Source organism: Phallusia mammillata, chromosome 4 (genome assembly GCF_965637545.1).
Source record: "Phallusia mammillata chromosome 4, kaPhaMamm4.hap1.1, whole genome shotgun sequence".
Taxonomy (NCBI): domain Eukaryota; kingdom Metazoa; phylum Chordata; class Ascidiacea; order Phlebobranchia; family Ascidiidae; genus Phallusia; species Phallusia mammillata.
The window spans coordinates 23,342,468-23,368,434 of record NC_137255.1 but is presented as its reverse complement, the minus strand read 5'-3'; the positions used below and the strand labels follow the sequence as shown (position 1 = coordinate 23,368,434).

General features: G+C 38.1%; 4 protein-coding genes across 7 annotated transcripts; all 4 read left to right on the top strand.

Moving 5' to 3' along the window:
* Positions 1 to 296: 296 nt before the first annotated feature.
* Positions 297 to 9,582, top strand: LOC145223990 (NXPE family member 3-like). Of its 2 annotated transcripts, none has more exons than XM_080090401.1 (3): positions 297 to 886; positions 1,836 to 2,090; positions 8,556 to 9,582. In XM_080090401.1, the coding sequence occupies exons 1-3, from the start codon at positions 438 to 440 to the stop codon at positions 9,547 to 9,549; spliced, it is 1,698 nt and encodes a 565-aa protein (XP_079946527.1). In that variant the 5' UTR covers positions 297 to 437; the 3' UTR covers positions 9,550 to 9,582. The 2 variants fall into 2 exon arrangements, with proteins under 2 accessions (XP_079946527.1, XP_079946528.1); XM_080090402.1 differs by lacking the exon at positions 8,556 to 9,582 and adding an exon at positions 3,425 to 5,467 and having other exon boundaries at positions 316 to 886.
* Positions 5,535 to 19,769, top strand: LOC145223991 (NXPE family member 3-like). 3 transcript variants are annotated; one of them, XM_080090404.1, is made up of 3 exons: positions 5,535 to 6,130; positions 17,390 to 17,644; positions 18,208 to 19,769. In XM_080090404.1, exons 1-3 carry the CDS (start codon positions 5,682 to 5,684, stop codon positions 19,199 to 19,201), a joined length of 1,698 nt encoding a protein of 565 aa, XP_079946530.1. In that variant the 5' UTR covers positions 5,535 to 5,681; the 3' UTR covers positions 19,202 to 19,769. The 3 variants fall into 3 exon arrangements, with proteins under 3 accessions (XP_079946530.1, XP_079946531.1, XP_079946532.1); XM_080090405.1 differs by lacking the exon at positions 17,390 to 17,644 and adding an exon at positions 6,963 to 7,214; XM_080090406.1 differs by lacking the exons at positions 5,535 to 6,130; positions 17,390 to 17,644 and adding an exon at positions 16,368 to 16,999.
* Positions 11,953 to 15,187, top strand: LOC145222286 (NXPE family member 3-like). The gene is made up of 3 exons (XM_080088384.1): positions 11,953 to 12,281; positions 13,186 to 13,372; positions 14,540 to 15,187. Exons 1-3 carry the CDS (start codon positions 11,953 to 11,955, stop codon positions 15,185 to 15,187), a joined length of 1,164 nt encoding a protein of 387 aa, XP_079944510.1.
* A 2,093-nt stretch (positions 19,770 to 21,862) lies between the features above and the next one.
* On the top strand, positions 21,863 to 23,344 carry LOC145223651 (NXPE family member 3-like). Its single transcript, XM_080090052.1, has 2 exons — positions 21,863 to 22,191; positions 23,095 to 23,344. Exons 1-2 carry the CDS (start codon positions 21,863 to 21,865, stop codon positions 23,342 to 23,344), a joined length of 579 nt encoding a protein of 192 aa, XP_079946178.1.
* Positions 23,345 to 25,967: the final 2,623 nt, after the last annotated feature.

The following is a 25,967-nucleotide window of genomic DNA, read 5'->3' as shown; positions in this document are numbered from 1 at the left end:
TATTGTTTGGGAGTTTTTCAGTCGCAATGCCATTTTTGTCCCAATTCCTGACGATGCATTTGTAGGCAAAAGAAAAACTCCGCAATGTTCTGTTTTTTATCTTTAATTAGCCCAAATTTTACCCAACATTACCAAATCGCAAACTTTAGCAAGTCAAACCAAAATCATATGTTTGGTGTCTTAGAAAACTGTCGCAACTTTTCCGCAGTCAAGCGTTCACGAGCGCCACTCGCGAAACGCGATTGCTGCTGAAATGAACGCAATGGCCGCGAGCGATGGAATCAAGACGAAAAGCGTCGTGACAACATTCTAATTAACGCACTTTCAAATAATCACAACAAGGATATGCCACGTTGGATAGCTATATTGTGTTCTGTAACATCTGAGAAGAGAGCAGTTTTATCTGTATCAAGCTGTGTTTTGTGAGTTGTGGTGTAATGTTACTGAAGAACCAATTGCAAAAAAGTAGTATGAAGGATGAAATAAAGAGATTATGCAGCACAAGCAAACTTATATTGATTTTCACGATGATATTTTTGGTGTTTAACATCAACAAAATGACTATTAGCAGCAATAAACCAAACTTTAAACCAGTTACCAAAGGAACGTACAGCGATGTGCCAATCTTAAAACCGTTGGTGTGCAAGTTTGGAAGTAAAGAATGGCGCAAGTTTATGCCTGAAATTGACGATTTGCTGACGAAAATTGAGCATAACATAGTGAAATGGCCGATGGACATTAAACAAACAACTGACCCCAGAAAAACAACCATTAGTTTTCAACTTTCAGCTGGACTTAGAGTTGGTCAAATACTAACCGGCACAATACAAGCCCGGGATTTCGAAAGCAAAGACAAGAGATATGGAGGTGATTACTTTCGAGCCCGGTAAGACTGACTGAATCTTTTCTTCGAAACGCCCTAATAATTTGTTTTCAAATGTATAGGATCTTTGCAGGTGGCCTTTCGTGGATATAATCCAGTCATGAAACAAATTAAGAACAAACAAATAACAACCTTACGTGTTTGAACTTTTCTAACAATATTTAATCTCATTCGCAGATTATGTATCGTCTGACACGTAAAATGTTAAAAGAAAAAAAGAAAACATCTGAAACATTTCCACCGAGTGTGATTTTATTGCAATCATACAAAACTAAATATTACAGATTTCGTTAATCTCGGTATTCAACGTCGTAAAAACAGAGTTCGGCCGAAAATATACGTCGTCTTAGTAATAGAAAACCGCTACCTCGCCCGAGGCATATTCATTCATTCACGTAAACTACAACTTAACGTTTATTGTGAGTACGTTAAGCTCATTTCATCGCGTGAATAAATCATCATATTATCGCGTGAATAAATGAATAAAGAACTTTCTGTAAAATGAATAAAGAACTTTTAAGGGAATGTATATTCATCTTTACATTCATCTTTTCAAACGGCTTTCCGCAATATTGTGATAACCGGTCATTGAAAGTTACACTAATTAGTTACTGCGATAATTTAAAAATGATATGTGACGCAAAAAAACCGAACCTGTCGAAAATCAATGCAAATTCTCCGATGCACGCAGACACAAGTGTTTAACTGTTTTTTCTAAAATTGGGTGCAATTCTCAGACACTGTCGGGTACTCTTGTCCTACTGTTATCTTTGTTTATCTATATTTTTTGTTTGTAGTATACATCAAGTGGGCAATTTTTTTTTTTTTTTTTTTTGTGACGTCTTAGCATGCCAAAGTCACGGACATTGCGCATCACGCAGCATAAAGGATCAATTAGTTTCTAACCTTGCCAGTGCCAACAACATTTACTTAACTTACATTGTCTTTTTAGTCTTATGCGAATTGATTCTCGAGGAATTCAATTAAAAGACGGCATAGCAGTAATGATAGAAGATTATTACAATGGAACGTACGGTTGGAACACCATAGTCCCTTGGCCTGGACGTTGTCGTCTGATTGTTGAACTTGTACACTCCAGTGAAGCAGTAGTGGATTTGGTTTCACAGCGCGCGACGCTTGTAAACCTAAATCGAGGTTTTCGAGGCATCTTTGACAAGGATGAAGTAGAATGTGACATTAACTTGAGGTGAGTTGAAATCACTTTGCTGGAAATAGTTTCTGCCGACGAAAAGCATTTGGCAAACAGCCAATAAAACGGTAAACACAAAATATTTAGGGCGAGATTAAAATGTTAAAGCACGAGTACGCTTCGCAATGAGTTGAGACTTACATGTGCAAAACTTATTACTTTTTTCAAACGTTGTTGTGACCTTTATTGCCTTCGTTTCTTGTTTATTCCTGCATAAATAGTACCGAATTTAACCGTTCAAATAGATTGGGCCAGCTACTTGCAATGGCCACTAGTGGCTCCAGCTGATCCATTTTTGTTTGCGTCGTTGTCATTTGAATGTACACAACTGCTCACTTACTATATGCGCGTGAACGAAATAAATAAATAAAATTGAGTAAAATCGCTGACGGTTAGTGTTATTAAGGTTGGGGCGAGGTTTCATAATAATATAACAAATCCAGCAAACATTCTTGCTCGAAAATTGCAGGCTACTTTCATCAAAGTCATTGGGTGAAATTTTTTCGCATATGTCTATTAATAGCTTCACCAAAACCTAAATAGAAATACCCATAATCATTTTTACCTGTAACGGCGATCACCTGATGTTGAGAATTCAGTTATATTTTCGTGAAGTCCCGCGATTCAACGTTTTGGTGTCGCCCAATATTTACGCCATCACAAAATTGCAAAGCAGTGCGGCATCTTTGTAACTTGAATAACAGGTTTAAAGAAAAGCACCACATCAGCGCTTGAAGCGGTTTATTGAACAGAATTGTAGCAATCGATTTAATGTTGTTCGCTTTTTTTAAATCAGATAACAAGTTTAGTCACCAAATAGTGTATTGTCCAGAAAAACGTTTGCAATTAGCTGAGTTGATTAGCGCCCCTTTCAAACTGATCAAAACGTTTAAAAACGCAGAACAGCAGCATCTTATTAAAATGTGTGGTGAATTTTTTTTCCTAAGAATTGCATACATTTTGTTATGTGATGTTATCGGCGACCAAAACAAATTAAATGACGCTATTGGATCACGACCCGGTGATGAAGAAGCATTACACTAAACGAGTAGATTGTCATGTAATCTGAAAATTAGCTTACTACAATGCTTCCAAAACGACATGCGGGCCGATTTTTACTAAGCTTAATTTCTATTGTTAAATTGGAAAATGTTGCTTATGCCAAATTTAAAAAAGTTTTTTTTTTTTTTTTTTTTTTTTTCCCTAAAAGAACAATTTGGGTGTGTACTTTAGTGAACATTTTTTTTTTTCAATTTTCTAACAGTCCGGTTTGTTTCTAAAGAGTTTTCTTTTAGTTAAGTTTTGTGTCTAATTTTGTTATTTTATTGCAGTGATCCCGACAGTACCACTTGCGATTACTCACAAAAGTCCAGAGGCATCACTTGGTATTGCAACAAACCTCAGAACTTAACTTCTTGTCCCGAACGGGTTCCCATGTACAAGATTACCAGAAAAGTGAAAACCGTGTTAGGAAATCAGCCACTTTTCAAAACGGGTGTAAATTGGCAAACTGAGATTTCAAATTCAGGGGCGATGTTCTATGCCCAAGGTACAACTGAAGACATGCCGAGAAGCATATTGAACTGCGACTCGCGCTCTGCCTCAATGATATCGAAACATAAAATGTCCAAAAGACCAACTGGCTACTTTCATCAAGGTCGATGGGTTTCATTGCTTTGCGATAACCGCAGAATTCCGTTAGTACGTGAGTGTTTGAAACACAAGTCCGTGTACTTTATTGGCGATTCTACGATGCGCCAATGGTACTACAGCGGTTTGCAGAAGCAACTCGGTCTAAAGGACACAGGACTGCCCAACAATAAATTTTGGTCCATGCCCCGAGACGGAATCAACCTTGAAGACGACATACGAATTCACTATAGAGCACATGGCAACCCATTACACAACCCAGGTCCCCCCGAAAGTCGTCCTTACATGGTGGACACATTGCAAAGCATCAATGGAACTCGACCTACAGCCGTTGTGTTTAACATTGGGTCGCATTTTCTACCGTACGACCCATCTGTTTTCATACAACGTATAACAGGAATTAGAAATGCCATTGTGATGCTACGTAAAATATATCCGTCTGTTCAGTTCTTCATAAAAGGCGCCACGCGTTTTCGAAGCACTGCGGTCGGTCCACTGAGCGACTGGCTATATCTACGAACGTATCGGATTCTACTTGGATTTTTCCATGACTTGCCGTACGTACGTCACATCAACACATGGGAAATGACATTTACACCACAAGTCAACATTCATGCGAGTGGAGACTATATAGAAAATTTTATTTTGCTTTTTATGTCATACTATTGTTAAACTCTTTGGTCCAGTTTGAAAATGCAATACAGTACGAAATCGTTTTTCTTCAATAATAGCAGAAATAATTTTGAAACTTTTTAGGTTTTATGTCAAATGTGAATGCCAACCTTTTAAGTTGCTTTTTGAAAAATTTTGTAATTTAAAGTTACCGCAAGCAGTTACGGATTCAAACGTGTTGAGTAAATTCAACTCAGTTGTCACTGTGAGATAATATGTTTCGTTTGTTTTCTTTCTTTTTCTTGTTTATAACTGATTGGTAATGTCCCGTAGTTCAAAAAGTTTAATTGACAAACTTATAGTTAGCCAAGATAGGAAAAGTCTTCAAAAAAAAAAAACCAAGACAACAAACACAATAGACAACTTGTCTCAAACAAGGGGTTTTAAGGCTGTTTGACATTATGTCAAGTACAGCAACTGATTATACAGCTAGTTAAATTTATACTGACATAAAGTGTAACGTCAGGCCTAAATCAAGCCCGTTTAAAAAAAGGAAGGCCGAACCAGGACCGAACCAGGACCGACCCGAACCCGGCCCAACTTACAACTGTGATCTATAGATAACTTCGAGCAGTTAGAAAAGTTTGTTGCTTTCTCACGACATTTTGATGTGATGTCTCTCTGATTCACATTTGCAACTTCGCACAAAAAGGAGCGCAAAAAATAGAGTGAAAGCAGTTACTCTTTAATTATGTGTTTGTTTTTTGTTTAGGCTTTACATTTAAAATATATACTTTGCAAATTTTCGGTCGCGATCCGTATTTTCATTCTAATATGCTTATTTTTATGCTTTTTCGGCAACAGAAAAATTTCACGTCGGGGGCGCCCCTCATTGATCATGTAACGTTTTCATATTTTTAATTAGCCCAAATTTTCAAGTCAAAATTTGTAAACGTAAACTTCAGTAAATCACGCCAAATTTATATTGTTTGTGCATTAGGGGATTTCCGCAACGGGGAGTACCCAAACTTTTCCGCAGTCAAGCGTTTACCAGCCTTAGCTTTGTCAGTCGCGAAACGCCGTTGATATTGAAATAAACGTATGGAACGAGAGCGTTTGATCAAGCTGAAAACCGTCGAGACAATTTTCTAATTAACACTTTAAATAATCACATCACGGACATGCCACGTTAGAAAGTTGGTTGTTTAAAAGACTGGGTTCTGTAGAATCTGGGAAGACAGCTTATCAACTTCTGTGCCTTCATAGTTGAGGTGTAACTGTGTACAAAGTTGTCTCAGAAAGTGTGGTCAATAAAAATAAAATCTAATGACGAGTCAATTTCCAAAAAGAAGTATGAAGGATGAGATAAAAAGACTATGCAGCACAAGCAAACTTGCACTAATTCTTGCGATGATTTTTTTGGTGTTTAACATCAATAAGATAATGACTTTTACCAACAACAAGCCAAACTTTAAACCAGTTACCAAAGGAACGTATAGCGATGTGCCAATCTTAAAACCGTTGGTGTGCAAGTTTGGAAGTAAAGAATGGCGTAAGTTTATGCCTGAAATCGACGATTTGCTGACGAAAATTGAACATGACAACATAGTGAATTGGCCAGTGGACATCAAACAAACAACTGACCCTAAAAATACGGTAATCAGTTTTCAACCTCCAGCTGAACTTAGAGTTGGTCAAACGCTAAGAGGCACAATACAAGCCAGAGATTTCGAGAATAATGACAAGAGATATGGAGGTGATTACTTTCGTGCCCGGTAAGTTCGACTTAATTAAGTAAACCCAAGTAAATTGTTTACGAGATATAACGCTGTCGCAGGTACCCTATTTTGTAGGAGATTCGTTTGCATAACATTAAATCTAATTTGCAGGTATGCGCAGTGTAACATACAAAATGTTTGAAACAAATGCACTTTCTAACACTTTTCCACATAGTGTGATTCAAAAGTAACCATACACAAGGAGAAGTTACAATTTTCGCCAATCTGTTTTTTCGTCCTCTTATAAGCAGACAAGTGGAAACATCGCCAGAGGCATTTTTAGTTCTCCAAGTAAACCACAAAGTAACGTTTATTGCGAGCACTTTAAGCACAAACCATCGCGTGAATAAATCGACCACACTTTGAAGGATATCCGCTTCGTACTCATTTTTTCAAATTGTTTTTTCACAATTTTGTGATGACTTGTCGTTGAAATTTACATTAATTTGTTTTTGCATACACACAATCTCTTTGTTTACAATGGAAAATACTTATTGCGCAGTACAGATTTTTTAAAGTCTCGGCATGACAGAACAACGGAAAATTGCGCATGCTCGGCATAGAGCAGTGGTCGGCAACCGCCGGTCCGCGGCCCGGTACCAGTCCGTTACAAGGCTGTATACCATTTTCAGGTTAAATGCTTTAAAACCTTTTGCCCATGTATCCCGGGGATGATGAACTAATCCGCAAGGCCGGTTCGCGATAAAATTTCAGTTTTAAAAACGGTCCGCAGTATACTTTTTGTGTACAAAAAAGGTTGCCGACCCCTGGCATAAAGCAAACCTGCCAGTTTTAACAGCAGAAACTTAACGTTTATCGTTTTTATTAGTCTTATGCGGATTGGGCCTCAAGGAAACCAATTAAAAGACGGTATAGCGGTAATGATTGAAGATGATTACAATGGAACATACAGTTGGAACACCATAGTCCCTTGGCCTGGACGGTGTCAACTAATTATTGAACTTGTACACTCCAGTGAAGCTGTGGTGGATTTGGTTTCGCAGCGCGCGACGCTTGTTAACTTAAATCGGTTTCGAGGTATTTTTGACAAGGATGAAGTAGAATGCGACATAAATTTGAGGTGAGTCGAAATCTCATTGCTGGAAATAGTTTCAGCTGACAAAGAGCAAAAAAAACACACACAATATAATCGTAAACTGTAAATATTTAGGGTCAAACTAAAATGCTAAGTCGCGAGATATGTGCAATTGATGTTGGGTTTCGGAAAGGAATATCCAGACGTTCAGCAAACATGCTTGCGCGGAAAACTGCTGAGTCGTGGGACAGCCAGAGATTGAAAATCATTCGCCTATATATGTATGTAATATAGCTTTCGTCATTATGAAACCTTACCTCAATCTTAAAAGCACTGATCAAAAGCATTTTTACGCGTTTCAGGTGATTACCTGATATTTTAAATTTAGCTGTTTGCGCGATGTCCCGTGATTTAATGCTTTGTTATCGTCCAATATTTACGCACTCACAAAATTGCAAACCACTGCGGTTTGTTAGCAATGTAACTCAAAGTTTCGAAGAACAGGTTTAAACCAAATTTAAACTTAGCACAACACAACATAACAAATTGTAGCAAACGGTTTAACGTTTCGCATTTTGGGTAATTGTTAACATTTTTTTTAACAAACCGAGCATTGTTCTGGAAAAAACAAATGTTTCATACAACTTGTTTCAAACCATGAAATGTTGCAATTAAAGTAAGAGTAAAGTGACTTCTTACTAGAACTCATTAATTCAGAAACTATAAACAAATATGCTATAAAGCAGTGGTCGGCAACCGCCAGTCCGCGGCCGGTACCGGTCCTCGTTACCGGGCCGTATACTTTTTCAGGTTAAATGCTTCAAAACATTTTGCCCATGTATTCCAGGTTTGATAAACTAATTTGCTAGTTTACGTTGCTTAATATGTGTAGTTTTTTAAGGCCGGTCGGCGATAAAATGTTAGTTTTAGAAACGGTCCACAGAGCAAAAAAGGTTGCCGACCCCTGCTATAAAGTATAGCAATTATTTATCAAAAAGCGATTTTGGGTCGGGACACAGGGGTTACAAAGCATTGCACTAGACGAGTACATTGTCATGTAATCTAAAAATAATCTGACTACAATGCTTCAAACAAAGACATAAGGAACCGGTTTTAACCAATTTTCATAGTTATAACTATTTTCATAGTTATAATTCATAGTTATACTTATAAGTAGGAAAATGTTGTTTTTCCTAAAAAAATTTAAAGAATAAAAATATAAGCCAATATACCTTATTAAGCAGTCACTGAAAATTTGGTTTGTCAATACGTTTTTTTTTCTCAATTTTCATATCAGTCGTTTTTTCTGATACACCAGATACACCAGAATTTGGTTTAAACGTTTTCTTTAGTTAAGTTTGTTTCTAATTTTTATATTTATTCCAGTGATCCCGACAGCACCAGTTGCGATTACTCACAAAAATCCAGAGGCATCACTTGGTATTGCAACAAACCTCAGAACTTTACTTCTTGTCCCGAACGGGTTCCCATGTACAAGATCACCTTAAAAGACAAAACCTCATTAGGAAAGAATCCACTTTTTAAAAGGGGTGTAAATTGGCAAACTGAGATTTCAAACTCGGGAGCGATGTTCTATGCCCAGGGTACAAGCAAAGACATGCCGAGGAGCTCATTGAAATGTAACTCGCTTACTGCCTCAATGCGATCTAAAAATGAAAAGATTTTAGGCGGACCAACCGGCTACTTTCACCAAAGTCGATGGGTTTCATTGCTTTGCGATAACCACAGAATTCCGTCAATGCGTGAGTGTTTAAAAGACAAGTCCGTGTATTTTATTGGCGATTCTACGATGCGCCAATGGTACTACAGCGGTTTGCAAACGCAACTTCGACTAAGAGACACCGGACCACCTAATAATAAGTTTTGGTCCATGCCTCGAGACGGAATCAATTTGCAAGACGATATTCGAATTTACTATAGAGCACATGGCAACCCATTACACAGCTCAGGTCCACCCGAGAGTCGTCCTTACATTGTGGACACATTGCAAAGCATCAATGGAACTCGGCCTACAGCCGTTGTTTTTAACATTGGGTCGCATTTTCTACCGTACGACCCATCAGTTTTTATACAACGCCTTACAGGCATTAGAAATGCTGCTGTAATGCTACACAAAAGGTATCCATCCGTTAAGTTCTTTGTAAAGGGCGCCACGCGGTTTCGAAGCAGTGCAGTCGGTCCACTGAGCGATTGGCTATATTTACGGACGGATCGGATACTACGTGGATTTTTCAATGACTTGCCGTACGTAAATCACTTAAACACATGGGAAATGACATTTACACCACAAGTCAACGTTCATGCCAGTGCAGAATATATAGAAAATTTTATTTTGCATTTTATGTCGTATTATTGCTGACAAGAATATTTGAAGAGCAATCTGTATGACAGATGTGTATTTCCCATAGTATAATAATTACTTTGTGACAAGATACAACCGTTTCTGTTATGTTGTTTTGTCTAGTTTGAAAGCAACCTTTAAGTCACTTTTGAAAATGAGTAAGGTTTATTGATTCACAGGTTCTAACATGTGTTTGCGAAGATAAAATCACATCTCGTCTTTTAAACAAACTCGGCAAAACTGTTAAAAAAGCTTGGATCCGCTATTTTGTTAGTAACTTTGTCAACATCATTTTGCCAGCTTGTGTGTGTGGCATTGTGCACATTTCCATCTTGTAATTTGTACTTTTAAATCATATTGTTTATGTTACATGCATGTGACATATAAATTCTTACATGCTGTATTTTTTTGTGTCTTTATTAGTTTTTGTGGAGTGAAAACAAGTTTGCCGACTGGAGTTAGGATTTTTTATTTGTTTTTGTTATCACGAAACGAAAAGGAACTGCCGGCCGTGCGCGAGTGTTGGTATGCTACCCTAAGCAGTAAAGCGTGAAAAATTGCACAAGATTTTTTTTCAAAAAAAAAAAACTAAAAAAACTATCCCCGCCTCAACAAGTGACGACCGACCGTAAACCGGTGGTGGTTATTGTGTCGTCTCCTTTCTAAAACAAAACGTCGGAAAGTACGAAAATAACGGAATATATATAGCCTGGCACGAAAAGAGAGTATAGTTAAAAGAAACAATTTTACTGAAAAAGGCAGGAGAAACACGCTCTTCGTTCAAGGGATAGCTTTAACGCATTAGTACATACATAAAAGCATTTGGTTGTCGTAACTAGGATTATTATTACGTATTTAGTAATACAACATAATGTTGCTATAACATAGTGTGTTAAAGATTAAAATTTAAATAGTTTTGTATCGTGCCTTTAAATTTTGAAACGTTTTTACCTGTTCCGATACATTTTCATACATTTGGGCCGTTATTTTGTTTTGAAAAGGTATTGGGAATTCCAAATATTCATTTTTGCAGGCAAGTTTCTTTTTTTGCTCTATAATTTTTATTCGCCATATCGCTATATTTTGATCGTAATGAGAGAAGTTTCGCTGTTAAAAATCTGACAAAGAAATAATTGAACGGTCGGGTCGAAGTAAAAGCTGTGTTTTTCGAGTAAGGTATCGTATCGTATCGTATTTTATTTACGTGCACTAGAACGCGGCAAGCATAGTAACTTATGTCGGTACAATGGCACGGAAAACACAGAAAACAGCTGCAAAAACCTAGCGGTTGAAAATACGCTAAAATAATACTAACAGATGGAGGACAACGGTAAAAAACGCAGCAGCTGTACTTGGTAAAAAGAAAGCGGGTCTGAGAGGGTGGAATCTTGTTGGAAAAACGAGTGGCGCTAACGGCAACGCGACTGGGTTTGACAACATGGGTGGATTTCAGCCGGTTGAATAATTAAAGGTAGGTAAACAACGACCACCAAAAAAGAAACCCTACCCAACACCATGAAATCTTAATTGATTTAGCGAAAAAAAGATCAAATCAAGACAATACCATAAACGCGTAGTTAATAAATATTTAAAGGATTTCAAGAGTCAAACACTGAATCATTTTTTTAAAATGGATAAAGATATCTGTCAGCCTGTTAGTAAGTGGTCAATTTTGTCTTCGTTTGTTCTATAAAATTAACAAAATGTTAGTCGAATGCGTCCTGTATTATTTGTGTACATTTTCTTTTTTTTTTAAATCGCTTCATTTGTATGCTTTTTGTATTGTTAAATAAACGTGTTGTCTATCATTGTTGTTGAAAAACTTTCTAATGCTATTTTGGTACAATAATGCCTTTTTAAATCAAAGTCGGAAAAAGCGGCCATTTTTTATCTTTAATTAGCCCAAATTTTTAATCCCAACATCCCCAAGCGTAAACTTCAATTAATCAAGCCAAATCCATATTTTTGTGTATTAGAGAATTCCCGCAAAGGGGAGTTCCCAAACTTTTCCGATCGTTCACAAGCCTAAGCTTGTTTATCAGTTGCTGAACGCGGTTGCTATTGAAATGGACGCAATGGCCGCAAGCCTTTGATGAAATTGGAATCCGTCGAGACAATTTTCTAATCAACACTAAATAATCACAACAAGGACATGTCACGTTGGAAAGTTGCTTGTTCAAAATACTGTGTTCTGTAGCATCTGAGAAGACAGCAGTTATATCGGTATTAAGTTTTGTGCCTTGTAAGTTGAGGTGTGACGGTGTACAATATTGTCTCAGAAAGTGTGGTTAATAAAAATAAAATCTACTGACGAATCAATTTCCGAAAAGAAGTATGGATGAGATAAAAAGACTATGCAGCACAAGCAAACTTGCATTGATTATCACGATGATTTTTTTGGTGATTTACATCAATAAGATAATGACTTTTACCAACAACAAGCCAAACTTTAAACCTGTTACCAAAGGAACGTATAGCGATGTGCCAATCTTAAAACCGTTGGTGGGCAAGTTTGGAAGTCAAGAATGGCGTAAGTTTATGCCTGAAATTGACGATTTGCAAATGAAAATTGAACATGGCATAGTGAAATGGCCAGTGGACATCAAACAAACAACTGACCCCAAAAATACAGTTATCAGTTTTCAACCTATTGCTGAACTTAGAGTTGGTCAAACGCTGAGCGGCACAATACAAGCCAGAGATTTTGAGAAAAAGGAAAATATATATGGAGGTGATTACTTTCGAGCCCGGTAAGATCGACTTAATTTTGTTTAGTAAACCAAGGTAAATTGTTTTCGAGAGCAGTGGTCGGCAACCGCCGGTCCGCGGCCCGGTACCGGTCCGCGAGGAGTTCGTTACCGGGCCGTATAACATTTCCTGTGGAACGGTTTAAAACATTTTGCCCATGTATCCCGGGAATGATAAACTAATTTAGGTGTTTTTATTGCTAAATATTTGTAGTTTTTTCAAGACCGGTCCGCGATAAAATTTCACTTTCAAAAACGGTCCGCAGTGCAAAAAAGGTTGCCGACCCCTGATATAAAGGACTTACAAGTGCCCTATTGTGTGTGTTGTGTTTGCCATTACGTATAGCCACGGACTAAAACAAGAACGATCAAAAATCAAGCTTGCGTGCTTTCGCGTGAATAAATCGACCTTGCTGTGAAAGTCATGTATATGCGCTTTCGTGTTTAACGTGTTTTTCGAAATTTTGTGATGACCTGCTGTCGAAATTTACAGTAACTAGTTATTACATACACACAAGCCCTTTGTTTCAAAAAGGTATCACTACAGTGGTCGGCAAACGCCGGGCCGCGGCCTGGTACCGCTCCGCGAGGAGTTCGCTACCGGGCCGTATACTTATTCAGGTTAAATACTTCAAAACATTTTGTCCATGCATCCCGGTGATGATATATAATTTATGCGTTTCCTTTGTTACATTTTTGTAGTGTTTGAAGGCCGGTCCGCGACTAAATTTCTGTTTCAAAAACGGTCCGCAGTAGAAAAAAGGTTGCCCACCCCTGTACTACTATACATGCTTGTTGCGCAATTCAGATTTTTTTTTGACGTTTCGGCACGACAGGGCAACGGGAAATTGCGATTGCCCGAAGAATAGAGAAATTTTGTCAGCAGAAACTTTACTGTTTTTATTAGTCTCATGCGGGTTGGGCCTCAAGGAAATCAAATAAAAGACGGCATAGCAGTAAAGATTGAAGATTATTACAATGGAACGTACGGTTGGAACACCATTGTCCTTTGGCCTGGACGTGGTCAACTAATTGTTGAACTTGTACACTCCAGTGAAGCAGTAGTGGATTTGGTATCGCAGCGCGCGACACTTGTAAACTTAAATAGAGGTTTTCGAGGTGTGTTTGAAGTTGGCAAACTACCAATAAAACTGTAAACACAAAATATATCTAGGGCGATATTAATAGAGGGGCGAGGTAGTAATATAACAAACCCTGTTTTCACTAATTTTCAGCAAACCTGCTTCCGCGGAAATCGCAGGCTACTCTCATCAAAGTCAGTGGGTGAAAAGTTTCAATACATACATATATGTATATATATATATATATATGTAAAAGCATAGAGCCAATAAATGATAAGCTCGAAACAGTGTGCATTGTCTGCAGCTTATTTATATATATTATTAGACTTACCAAAACCTAATTAATTAACACTGGCCATGAGCATTTATACCGGTTAAGGCGATTACCGGGGCGTTGAAAACGCAGCTATAACCGCTTCACATCAAAATTTGTGGTCAACCTCTTTCTTACATTTTGTAAAATGATGTTATCGGCGACGCAGTAAAATTACAAGGGGCCTTTGGATGGCGTCCCGGGGGTTAAGAATCACTGCACTAAACGAATCGATTACGCAAACGGTTTTTAACCAATTTTATTGTTAATTAGGAAAATGGTGCTTATGCCAAAATTAACAATTGTTCATCGCCCTCCCCCTCCTCCAAAGAAAAAAATGGGCGTGTACATTAGTAAAGGTTCAAAAAAAATTGTTTGTCAATCCGTTTTGTCTCAACTTTCCTACTGATCCGTTATAATTTTAATATACCAAATCTATCTATTTTCTTTGCACTAATATTTGGTATATTTATTTTCTTTTAATTAAGATTTTATTCTAATTTTGATATTTATTGCCAGTGATCCCCACAGCATCAGTTGCGATTACTCACAAAAGTCAAGAGGCATCACTTGGTATTGCAACAAACCTCAAAACTTAACTTCTTGTCCCGATCAAGTTCCCACGTACAAGATTACCAGAAAAGACAAAACCGTTTTAGGAAATCAGACACTTTTCAAAAACGGGTGTAAATTGGCAAACTGAGATTTCAAACTCGGGGGCGATGTTCTATGCCCAAGGTGCAACTGAAGATATGCCGAGGAGTTTTTTGAAGTGCAACTCGCGTACTGCTTTAATGAGATCTAAATATAAAACGCTGTTGCGCAGACCAACAGGCTACTTTCACCAAAGTCGATGGGTTTCATAGCTTTGCGACAACCACAGAATCCCGTCAATGCGTGAGTGTTTGAAACACAAGTCCGTGTATTTTATTGGCGATTCTACGATGCGCCAATGGTACTACAGCGGTTTGCGGGAGCAACTCGGTCTAAAGGACACAGGACCGCCGATCAATAAATCTTGGTCCATGCCCAAAGACGGAATCAACCTTGAAGAGGATATACGAATTCACTGTAGAGCACATGGCAACCCGCTACACAATCCAGGTCCCCCCGAAAGTTGCCTTTACATGGTGGACACATTGCAAAACATCAATGAAAGTCGCCCTACAGCCGTTGTGTTTAACATTGGGTCGCATTTTCTACCGTACGACCCTTCTGTTTTGATACAACGTATAACAGGAGTCAGGAACGCTATTGTGATGCTGAATAAAATATATCCTTCCGTTCAGTTCTTTGTAAAGGGCGCCACGCGGTTTCGAAGCAGTAAGGTTGGCCCACTGAGTGACTGGCTATATCTACGAACACATCGTATTCTACTAGGATTTTTGAATGACTTGCCGTACGTACGTCACATAGACACATGGGAAATGACATTTATACCACAAGTCACCGTCCATGCCAGTGAAGACTATGTAGAAAATTTTATTTTGCTTTTTATGTCATATTATTGCTAGCATCTTTGGTCCAGTTTGAAAATGCAATACAGTACGACATCGTTTTCTTTAGTAAAAGCAGGAATAATTTTGAAGCTTTTTTAGTTTTGTTGTTTTGCCAACTTTGTAGGTTCTTTGGACATATTTTTAATGTAACGTTACAGCAAACAGTTACATTTCTTTTCTATATTTCTTGTTTATAATTTACTGGTGGTGTCCCGTAATCCATTTATCCAGTATTTGTTTTTTTAGCTCGTTTGCTTTGTAGTTTGTTAGCGATTGCAATGATACTTGTGTAGATTTTGCAATAGTTGTTTACGAAGTCAGCTAGATTTAACTTGCTAGCTCTAAGCTTGCAAGGAAGTCTGGTAGTCCAATGGTTTGATTCAACTCTATTGGCAAATCATGTTTGAACATCGAAACATTTCCTGTTGCAGTTAATTATGATGTAGATACGACTTTGTGGCTGGCGTTTACGAGCTTTAATCGTATGTTTTGTCCCGTGCTGTAATTGAATGTTGCTTTGTGTGGGAATTGTACAAGAGCCAATCGCGAAAGCACATGTGTACGACTTAACGCCTTTTTAGAGGGTAAATATAAAAAAACGCACTGGTTCATTTCAGCCCTTTCCCCTCTTTGTGTATTTCAGAAGTAATAAAAAAACGAACTGAAATACAATACATTTGTGTGGAGTTTCCAGTACTCTGTCTTGACAATCCCAGGAGCTTGCGGGAGGTTAAAGACGGTGGCATACCTCTTTACTTATATAGTGACTCCGTTTATAGCTTGTACCGAGACACCCTTTTTGCACTACAGTTTAATTGGTCTCACTCAAGGTAACTAAAAATACATACAGTTTCGGTTTTTACCCGACTTTTGTTGCTAAATAGAAAAATGATGCTTATGCCAAAATTAAAAATTATTTTCCGCAAAAAGACAAATTTTTGAAGTGTACATTAGTAAACATTTACAGAAAAGTTTGTTTGTGAACACCCCTGTCCGTTTGATTCTTAGTATACCAGATTTATGTCATGTTAGTTTATATGCTCTCATTCAAGGCAACTGAAGCAAATCTATCAATAAGTCGAGCGTTCATAAATCTAAGCTTTTTTTATCAGTCGCGAAGCGCGGTTGCTATTGAAATGAAAGCAATGGCCGCGAGCGTTTGATCAAATTGAAATCTGTCGAGACGATTTTCTAATAAATACTTTAAATAATCACATCAAGGATATGCCACGTTGGAAAGCTGCTTGCTAAAAAGACTGTGTGTTCTGTAGCATCTGAGAAGACAGCAGTTATATCGGTATTAAGTTCTGTGCTTTGAGAGGTGATGTGTAACACTGTACAAAGTTGTCTTCGAAAGTGTTGTTAATAAAAATAAAATCTACTGACAAATCATTTTCCAAAGAGAAGTATGAAGGATGAAATAAAGAGACTATGTAGCACAAGTAAACTTGTACTAATTCTTACGATGATTTTTGTGGCGTTTAACATCAATAAGATAATGACTTTTACCAACAACAAGCCAAACTTTAAACCAGTTACCAAAGGAACGTATAGCGATGTGCCAATCTTAAAACCGTTGGTGTGCAAGTTTGGAAGTAAAGAATGGCGCAAGTTTATGCCTGAAATCGACGATTTGCTGACGAAAATTGAACATGACATAGTGAATTGGCCAGTGGACATCGAACAAACAACTGACCCTAAAAATACGGTAATTGGTTTTCAACCTTCAGCTGAACTTAGAGTTGGTCAAACGCTAAGAGGCACAATACAAGCCAGAGATTTTGAGAAAAAGGACAAGAGATATGGAGGTGATTACTTTCGAGCCCGGTAAGGTCCACTTAATTTTGTTTAGTAAACCAAGGTAAATTGTTTTCGAGATATAAAGACTTACAGGTACCTTATATTGTGTGTGTTGTGTTCTCCATTACATCGACCTTGTTATGAAGATCATGTATATCCGCCTTCGTATTTATTTTTGTAAACGTTTTTTTTTTCGCAATTTTGTGATGACCTGTCGTCGAAATTTACACTAACTAGTTATTGCATACGCACAAGCCCTTTGTTTACAATAAGAAAAACTATACATGCTTGTTGCGCAATTCAGATTTTTTTGACGTTTCGGGATGACACAGCAACGGGAAATTGCGATTGCCCGCAGAATAGAGGGATGTTGGTAAAAAAAAATTCAAGAAACTTAACATTTATTGTTTTTAATAGTCTTATGCGGATTGGGCCTCAAGGAAATCAATTAAAAGACGGTGTAGCAGTAATGATTGAAGATTTTTACAATGGAACGTACGGTTGGAACACCATAGTCCCTTGGCCTGGACGGTGTCAGCTAATTATTGAACTTGTACACTCCAGTGAAGCTGTAGTGGATTTGGTTTCGCAGCGGGCGACGCTTGTAAACTTAAATCGTGGTTTTCGAGGCATCTTTGACAATGATGAAGTAGAATGCGACATAAATTTAAGGTGAGTTGAGATCTGTGTGTTGGAAATAGCTTGAGTTGGCAAACTATCAATAAAACCGTAAACACAAAATAAGCTTATATGTAGGGCGACATTAATTTTGGGAAGAGGTACTTACATAAAAATCCCTGTTCTCAGTAATCTCATGACGTTTAGCAAACATGCTTGCGAGGAAATCCCGGCTACTTTTATCAAAGTCAGTGGGTGAAAATTTTCCGCATATATATGTTTATTCATAGATTCACCAAAACCTAAATGACACTGTTCATGAGCATTTATACCGGTTAAGGCAATTACCGCCGATTAAAAACACTTGGAAACGCAGCTATAACCGCTTCATATCAAAATCTATGGTCAATTTCTTTTCATAAGAATTGCTTACATTTTGTTAAATGATGTTTTCGGCGATGCCACCAAATTAAATGGGGCCTTTGGATCGCGTCCCAGGGGTTAAGAACCACTGCACTAAACAAATACATCACAAAAACGGTTTTAACATATTTTTTGTTAAATAGGAAAGTGGTGCTTTGCCAAATGGTGCTTTCTTATTTTGATATTTTTTGCAGTGATCCCGACAGCACCAGTTGCGATTACTCACAAAAGTCCAGAGGCATCACTTGGTATTGCAACAAACCTCAGAACTTAACTTCTTGTCCCGATCAAGTTCCCACGTACAAGATTACCAGAAAAATGAAAACCGTGTTAGGAAATCAGCCACTTTTCAAAACGGGTGTAAATTGGCAAACTGAGATTTCAAACTCGGGGGCGACGTTCTATGCCCAAGGTACAACTGAAGATATGCCGAGGATTTTTTTGAAGTGCAACTCGCGTACTGCTTTAATGAGATCTAAATATAAAACGCTGTTGCGCAGACCAACAGGCTACCTTCACCAAAATCGATGGGTTTCATTGCTTTGCGACAACCACAGAATCCCGTCAATGCGGGAGTGTTTGAAACACAAGTCCGTGTATTTTATTGGCGATTCTACGATGCGCCAATGGTACTACAGCGGTCTGCGGGAGCAACTCGGTCTAAAGGACACAGGACCGCCGATCAATAAATCTTGGTCCATGCCCAAAGACGGAATCAACCTTGAAGAGGATATACGAATTCACTATAGAGCACATGGCAACCCGCTACACAATCCAGGTCCCCCCGAAAGTCGCCCTTACATGGTGGACACATTGCAAAGCATCAATGGAAGTCGACCTACAGCCGTTGTGTTTAACATTGGGTCGCATTTTTTGCCGTACGACCCTTCTGTTTTCATTCAACGTATAACAGGAATCAGGAACGGTATTGTGATGCTACATAAAAGATATCCTTCCGTTCAGTTCTTTGTAAGGGGCGCCACGCGGTTTCGAAGCAGTACGATCGTCCCACTGAGTGACTGGCTATATCTACGAACATACCGTATTCTACTTGGATTTTTTAATGACTTGCCGTACGTAAGTCACATAGACACATGGGAAATGACATTTACACCACAAGTCAACATTCATGCCAGCAAAGACTACATAAAAAAATTTATTTTGCTTTTTATGTCATATTATTGCTAGCATCTTTGGTCCAGTTTAAAATCACGATACAGTACGACATCGTTTTCTTCAGTGAAAGCAGGACTAGTTTTAAAGCTTTTTTAGTTTTGTTGTTTTGTCAAATATAATGCCAAGTTTTTAAATTGCCTTTTGAACTTTTTAATGTAAAGTTACTGCAAACAGTTGTATTTCTTTTCTATATTCCTTGTTTATAATTATCTGGTAGTGTTTTTAATCCATTTATCCAGTATTTTTTAACCTAGTTTGCTTTGTAGTTTGTTAGCGATTGCAATGCTATTTGAGCAAATTTCGCAATGGTTGTTTACGAAATCAGCTCGATTTAACGTGCTAGCTCTAAGCTTGCAAGGAAGTCTGAGAGTCCAATGGTTTGATTCAACTGCATTGGCAAATCATGTTTGAACTTTGAAATATTTCCTGTTGCAGTTAATTACGAAGTAGATGTGACTGTGTGATCTGGCTTTTACGAGCTTTAACCGTATGTTTTACTCCGTGTTGTGAGTGAATGTTGCTTTGCGTTGGAATTGTGCAAGAACCAATCGCAAGAGCGCATGTGTACGGTTTAACGCCATTACCCGGGGTGTATATATATATTATATATATTCATGGATGTCCGCAGGAAAAAATACAGGGGAGGGCAATACTATCGTCACATCGCCGTTCGGGAAACTGTATTTCAGAACAAAAATTATCTGACTGTCCTACTCATTCTTGCCAAGCCCAAAGTAACATAAAAATACAATAACCAGAATATTAACTATTACTGAAATATGTGGTAGGTTGGCAAACGATTTTTAACGGAAGTGGGATTTACATAAACAAACCTTATCAGATGCAACAATAGATACAGTGAAGATGTTACATAATGGCTTTTTGACACACAAACCAATGACGTAATAATATGCTTGTTACCGAGCTATTGTTAAGTAATAATGTTCGAGTCATTAAATCTGTTGTAAAACCTCAACCTGTTCTGTTACAGTTACAGCTTGTATTAGGTGCGTCTTTAATTTATTATTTATGTGCCATGAATAAGCCCCCCCCATAACTTTGCCAGCTTGTTTGCGTGGCATTGTGCAAGCAACATTAAAAAACCGTGCCCCTATTTTACAAATTGGAATGTCAAGCATTTTCTTTTTCACACCTACAAGGTTTATCAAGTTGACTACTTCGAGGTAAATTTATTCTGAATTAAGAACCTTTACTTCTGGCAGTATAAGATTTATACAAGGTGTTACAACGAGAATTATTTGTTTCGCTTGGCTGATTTAAGACCCCTTTTATTCGTGACGTATTGAAATATTCATCCGCGAGAGAGCAAGTACTTTAAACGCCACGTTTTTGTGAGATGCGTTAGTTTCTAGTTTTGCAGTCAAGTTAAGTGAATTTATCCTAATTTCTTGTGTATTTTTTTGTTTATAGTGAAACTGTAAATTATAACAACAGTAACTAAAATGCTGAATTGTCAGTTGTGAAACCTCTAGCCGCGTGCTAGTAAATCCTGGTTACCCAACAGTTGGTATGTTTTTATTTTCTAATTTAGTTTGTGTTTAACTTGTGATAATGTGTATTCTAACAGTAACTGGACTTTTTTCAAGTAATTTGGAAGTAATTTTATGGTAAAACATGACCGATCAATGTAGATTTAATTTGAAACCTTGTCTGTACTGTTCAAACAGATTAATGTGTGATTATCGCTATGACGTCATAATGTGAACGTGTGGCTCATGTATGCGATTTGTGATTACAAAAAAAACGTTGCCGTCGCTATTGACGTTGTCGTCTCTGCTATTAGTCGTCAGCGTTGCCTTTTATCGTTCACCAAGAACATTCGTCGCATATGCAAGAGTGGCTCGTCTTGGAGGACAGGCTGTAGGACGGGCGCGTATTACAAAAGGGTTATCTTTTTTTTCACGGGGTTCGAACCCAGGACACTCCCGAAAACGAATCCCGATTATGTTTTTTAGGGTAAATACTTCTTGGTGTTTAAATTCAAGGCTTTACATTCAAAATGCATACTTTGCAATTTTGTTTTCGCGATCCTTATTTTTACGCTAATTGATAACGACGCATTTTTGGGCAACAAAAGAATTTCACGGCCGGGACCAACTTGGCAATATTCCATTTTTTATCTTTAATTAGCCCAAATTTTTAATCCCAACATCCCCAAGCGTAAACTTCAATTAATCAAGCCAAATCCATATTTTTGTGTATTAGGGAATTCCCGCAAAGGGGAGTTCCCAAACTTTTCCGATCGTTCACAAGCCTAAGCTTGTTTATCAGTTGCTGAACGCGGTTGCTATTGAAATGGACGCAATGGCCGCAAGCGTTTGATGAAATTGGAATCCGTCGAGACAATTTTCTAATTAACACTTTAAATAATCACAACAAGGACATGTCACGTTGGAAAGTTGCTTGTTCAAAATACTGTGTTCTGTAGCATCTGAGAAGACAGCAGTTATATCGGTATTAAGTTTTGTGCCTTGTAAGTTGAGGTGTGACGGTGTACAATATTGTCTCAGAAAGTGTGGTTAATAAAAATAAAATCTACTGACGAATCAATTTCCGAAAAGAAGTATGGATGAGATAAAAAGACTATGCAGCACAAGCAAACTTGCATTGATTCTCACGATGATTTTTTTGGTGATTAACATCAATAAGATAATGACTTTTACCAACAACAAGCCAAACTTTAAACCAGTTACCAAAGGAACGTATAGCGATGTGCCAATCTTAAAACCGTTGGTGGGCAAGTTTGGAAGTAAAGAATGGCGTAAGTTTATGCCTGAAATTGACGATTTGCTGATGAAAATTGAACATGGCATAGTGAAATGGCCAGTGGACATCAAACAAACAACTGACCCCAAAAATACAGTTATCAGTTTTCAACCTATTGCTGAACTTAGAGTTGGTCAAACGCTGAGCGGCACAATACAAGCCAGAGATTTTGAGAAAAAGGAAAATATATATGGAGGTGATTACTTTCGAGCCCGGTAAGATCGACTTAATTTTGTTTAGTAAACCAAGGTAAATTGTTTTCGAGAGCAGTGGTCGGCAACCGCCGGTCCGCGGCCCGGTACCGGTCCGCGAGGAGTTCGTTACCGGGCCGTATAACATTTCCTGTGGAACGGTTTAAAACATTTTGCCCATGTATCCCGGGAATGATAAACTAATTTAGGTGTTTTTATTGCTAAATATTTGTAGTTTTTTCAAGACCGGTCCGCGATAAAATTTCACTTTCAAAAACGGTCCGCAGTGCAAAAAAGGTTGCCGACCCCTGATATAAAGGACTTACAAGTGCCCTATTGTGTGTGTTGTGTTTGCCATTACGTATAGCCACGGACTAAAACAAGAACGATCAAAAATCAAGCTTGCGTGCTTTCGCGTGAATAAATCGACCTTGCTGTGAAGGTCATGTATATGCGCTTTCGTGTTTAACGTGTTTTTCGAAATTTTGTGATGACCTGCTGTCGAAATTTACAGTAACTAGTTATTACATACACACAAGCCCTTTGTTTCAAAAAGGTATCACTACAGTGGTCGGCAAACGCCGGGCCGCGGCCTGGTGCCGCTCCGCGAGGAGTTCGCTACCGGGCCGTATACTTATTCAGGTTAAATACTTCAAAACATTTTGTCCATGCATCCCGGTGATGATATATAATTTATGCGTTTCCTTTGTTACATTTTTGTAGTGTTTGAAGGCCGGTCCGCGACAAAATTTCTGTTTCAAAAACGGTCCGCAGTAGAAAAAAGGTTGCCCACCCCTGTACTACTATACATGCTTGTTGCGCAATTCAGATTTTTTTTGACGTTTCGGCACGACAGGGCAACGGGAAATTGCGATTGCCCGAAGAATAGAGAAATTTTGTCAGCAGAAACTTTATTGTTTTTATTAGTCTCATGCGGGTTGGGCCTCAAGGAAATCAAATAAAAGACGGCATAGCAGTAAAGATTGAAGATTATTACAATGGAACGTACGGTTGGAACACCATTGTCCTTTGGCCTGGACGTGGTCAACTAATTGTTGAACTTGTACACTCCAGTGAAGCAGTAGTGGATTTGGTATCGCAGCGCGCGACACTTGTAAACTTAAATAGAGGTTTTCGAGGTGTCTTTGAAGTTGGCAAACTACCAATAAAACTGTAAACACAAAATATATCTAGGGCGATATTAATAGAGGGGCGAGGTAGTAATATAACAAACCCTGTTTTCACTAATTTTCAGCAAACCTGCTTCCGCGGAAATCGCAGGCTACTCTCATCAAAGTCAGTGGGTGAAAAGTTTCAATACATACATATATGTATATATATATATATATATATATATGTAAAAGCATAGAGCCAATAAATGATAAGCTCGAAACAGTGTGCACTGTCTGCAGCTTATATATATATATTATTAGACTTACCAAAACCTAATTAATTAACACTGGCCATGAGCATTTATACCGGTTAAGGCGATTACCGGGGCGTTGAAAACGCAGCTATAACCGCTTCAAAATTTGTGGTCAACCTCTTTCTTACATTTTGTAAAATAATGTTATCGGCGACGCAGTAAAATTACAAGGGGCCTTTGGATCGCGTCCCGGGGGTTAAGAATCACTGCACTAAACGAATCGATTACGCAAACGGTTTTTAACCAATTTTATTGTTAATTAGGAAAATGGTGCTTATGCCAAAATTAACAATTGTTCATCGCCCTCCCCCTCCTCCAAAGAAAAAAATGGGCGTGTACATTAGTAAAGGTTCAAAAAAAAATTGTTTGTCAATCCGTTTTGTCTCAACTTTCCTACTGATCCGTTATAATTTTAATATACCAAATCTATCTATTTTCTTTGCACTAATATTTGGTATATTTATTTTCTTTTAATTAAGATTTTATTCTAATTTTGATATTTATTGCCAGTGATCCCCACAGCATCAGTTGCGATTACTCACAAAAGTCAAGAGGCATCACTTGGTATTGCAACAAACCTCAAAACTTAACTTCTTGTCCCGATCAAGTTCCCACGTACAAGATTACCAGAAAAGACAAAACCGTTTTAGGAAATCAGACACTTTTCAAAAACGGGTGTAAATTGGCAAACTGAGATTTCAAACTCGGGGGCGATGTTCTATGCCCAAGGTGCAACTGAAGATATGCCGAGGAGTTTTTTGAAGTGCAACTCGCGTACTGCTTTAATGAGATCTAAATATAAAACGTAAGTTGCGCAGACCAACAGGCTACTTTCACCAAAGTCGATGGGTTTCATAGCTTTGCGACAACCACAGAATCCCGTCAATGCGTGAGTGTTTAAAAGACAAGTCCGTGTATTTTATTGGCGATTCTACGATGCGCCAATGCTACAGCGGTCTGCAGAAGCAACTCGGTCTAAAGGACACAGGACTGCCGAACAATCAATTTTGGACCATGTCCCGAGACGGAATCAACCTTGAAGACGATATACGAATTCACTATAGAGCACATGGCAACCCATTACACAACCCAGGTCCCCCCGAGAGTCGTCCTTACATGGTGGACACATTGCAAACCATCAATGGAAGTCGACCTACAGCCGTTGTGTTTAACATTGGGTCGCATTTTCTACCGTACGACCCATCTGTTTTCATACAACGTATAACAGGAATTAGAAATGCCATTGTGATGCTACGTAAAATATATCCGTCCGTTCAGTTCTTCATAAAAGGCGCCACGCGTTTTCGAAGCACTGCGGTCGGTCCACTGAGCGACTGGCTATATCTACGAACGTATCGGATTCTACTTGGATTTTTCCATGACTTGCCGTACGTACGTCACATCAACACATGGGAAATGACATTTACACCACAAGTCAACATTCATGCGAGTGGAGACTATATAGAAAATTTATTTTGCTTTTTATGTCATACTATTGTTAAACTCTTTGGTCCAGTTTGAAAATGCAATACAGTACGAAATCGTTTTTGTTCAATAATAGCAGAAATGATTTTGAAACTTTTTAGGTTTTATGTCAAATGTGAATGCCAACCTTTTAAGTTGCTTTTTGAAAAATTTTGTAATTTAAAGTTACCGCAAGCAGTTACGGATTCAAACGTGTTGAGTAAATTCAACTCAGTTGTCACTGTGAGATAATATGTTTCGTTTGTTTTCTTTCTTTTTCTTGTTTATAACTGATTGGTAATGTCCCGTAGTTCAAAAAGTTTAATTGACAAACTTATAGTTAGCCAAGATAGGAAAAGTCTTCAAAAAAAAAAAAAAAAACAAGACAACAAACACAATAGACAACTTGTCTCAAACAAGGGGTTTTAAGGCTGTTTGACATTATGTCAAGTACAGCAACTGATTATACAGCTAGTTAAATTTATACTGACATAAAGTGTAACGTCAGGCCTAAATCAAGCCCGTTTAAAAAAAGGAAGGCCGAACCAGGACCGAACCAGGACCGACCCGAACCCGGCCCAACTTACAACTGTGATCTATAGATAACTTCCAGCAGTTAGAAAAGTTTGTTGCTTTCTCACGACATTTTGATGTGATGTCTCTCTGATTCACATTTGCAACTTCGCACGAAAAGGAGTGCAAAAAATAGAGTGAAAGCAGTTACTCTTTAATTATGTGTTTGTTTTTTGTTTAGGCTTTACATTTAAAATAAGGTACCTGCAGGTAACAAGGCCCCTTAAAAAACTATTGCGCATAACTAAAAAAACATACAATAGTTTCCGCCCAAATTTGGCATGGTGGTTGTAGCGGTCAATTGTAATCATCCATCAGACTTTGAAGGCGTTTGCAA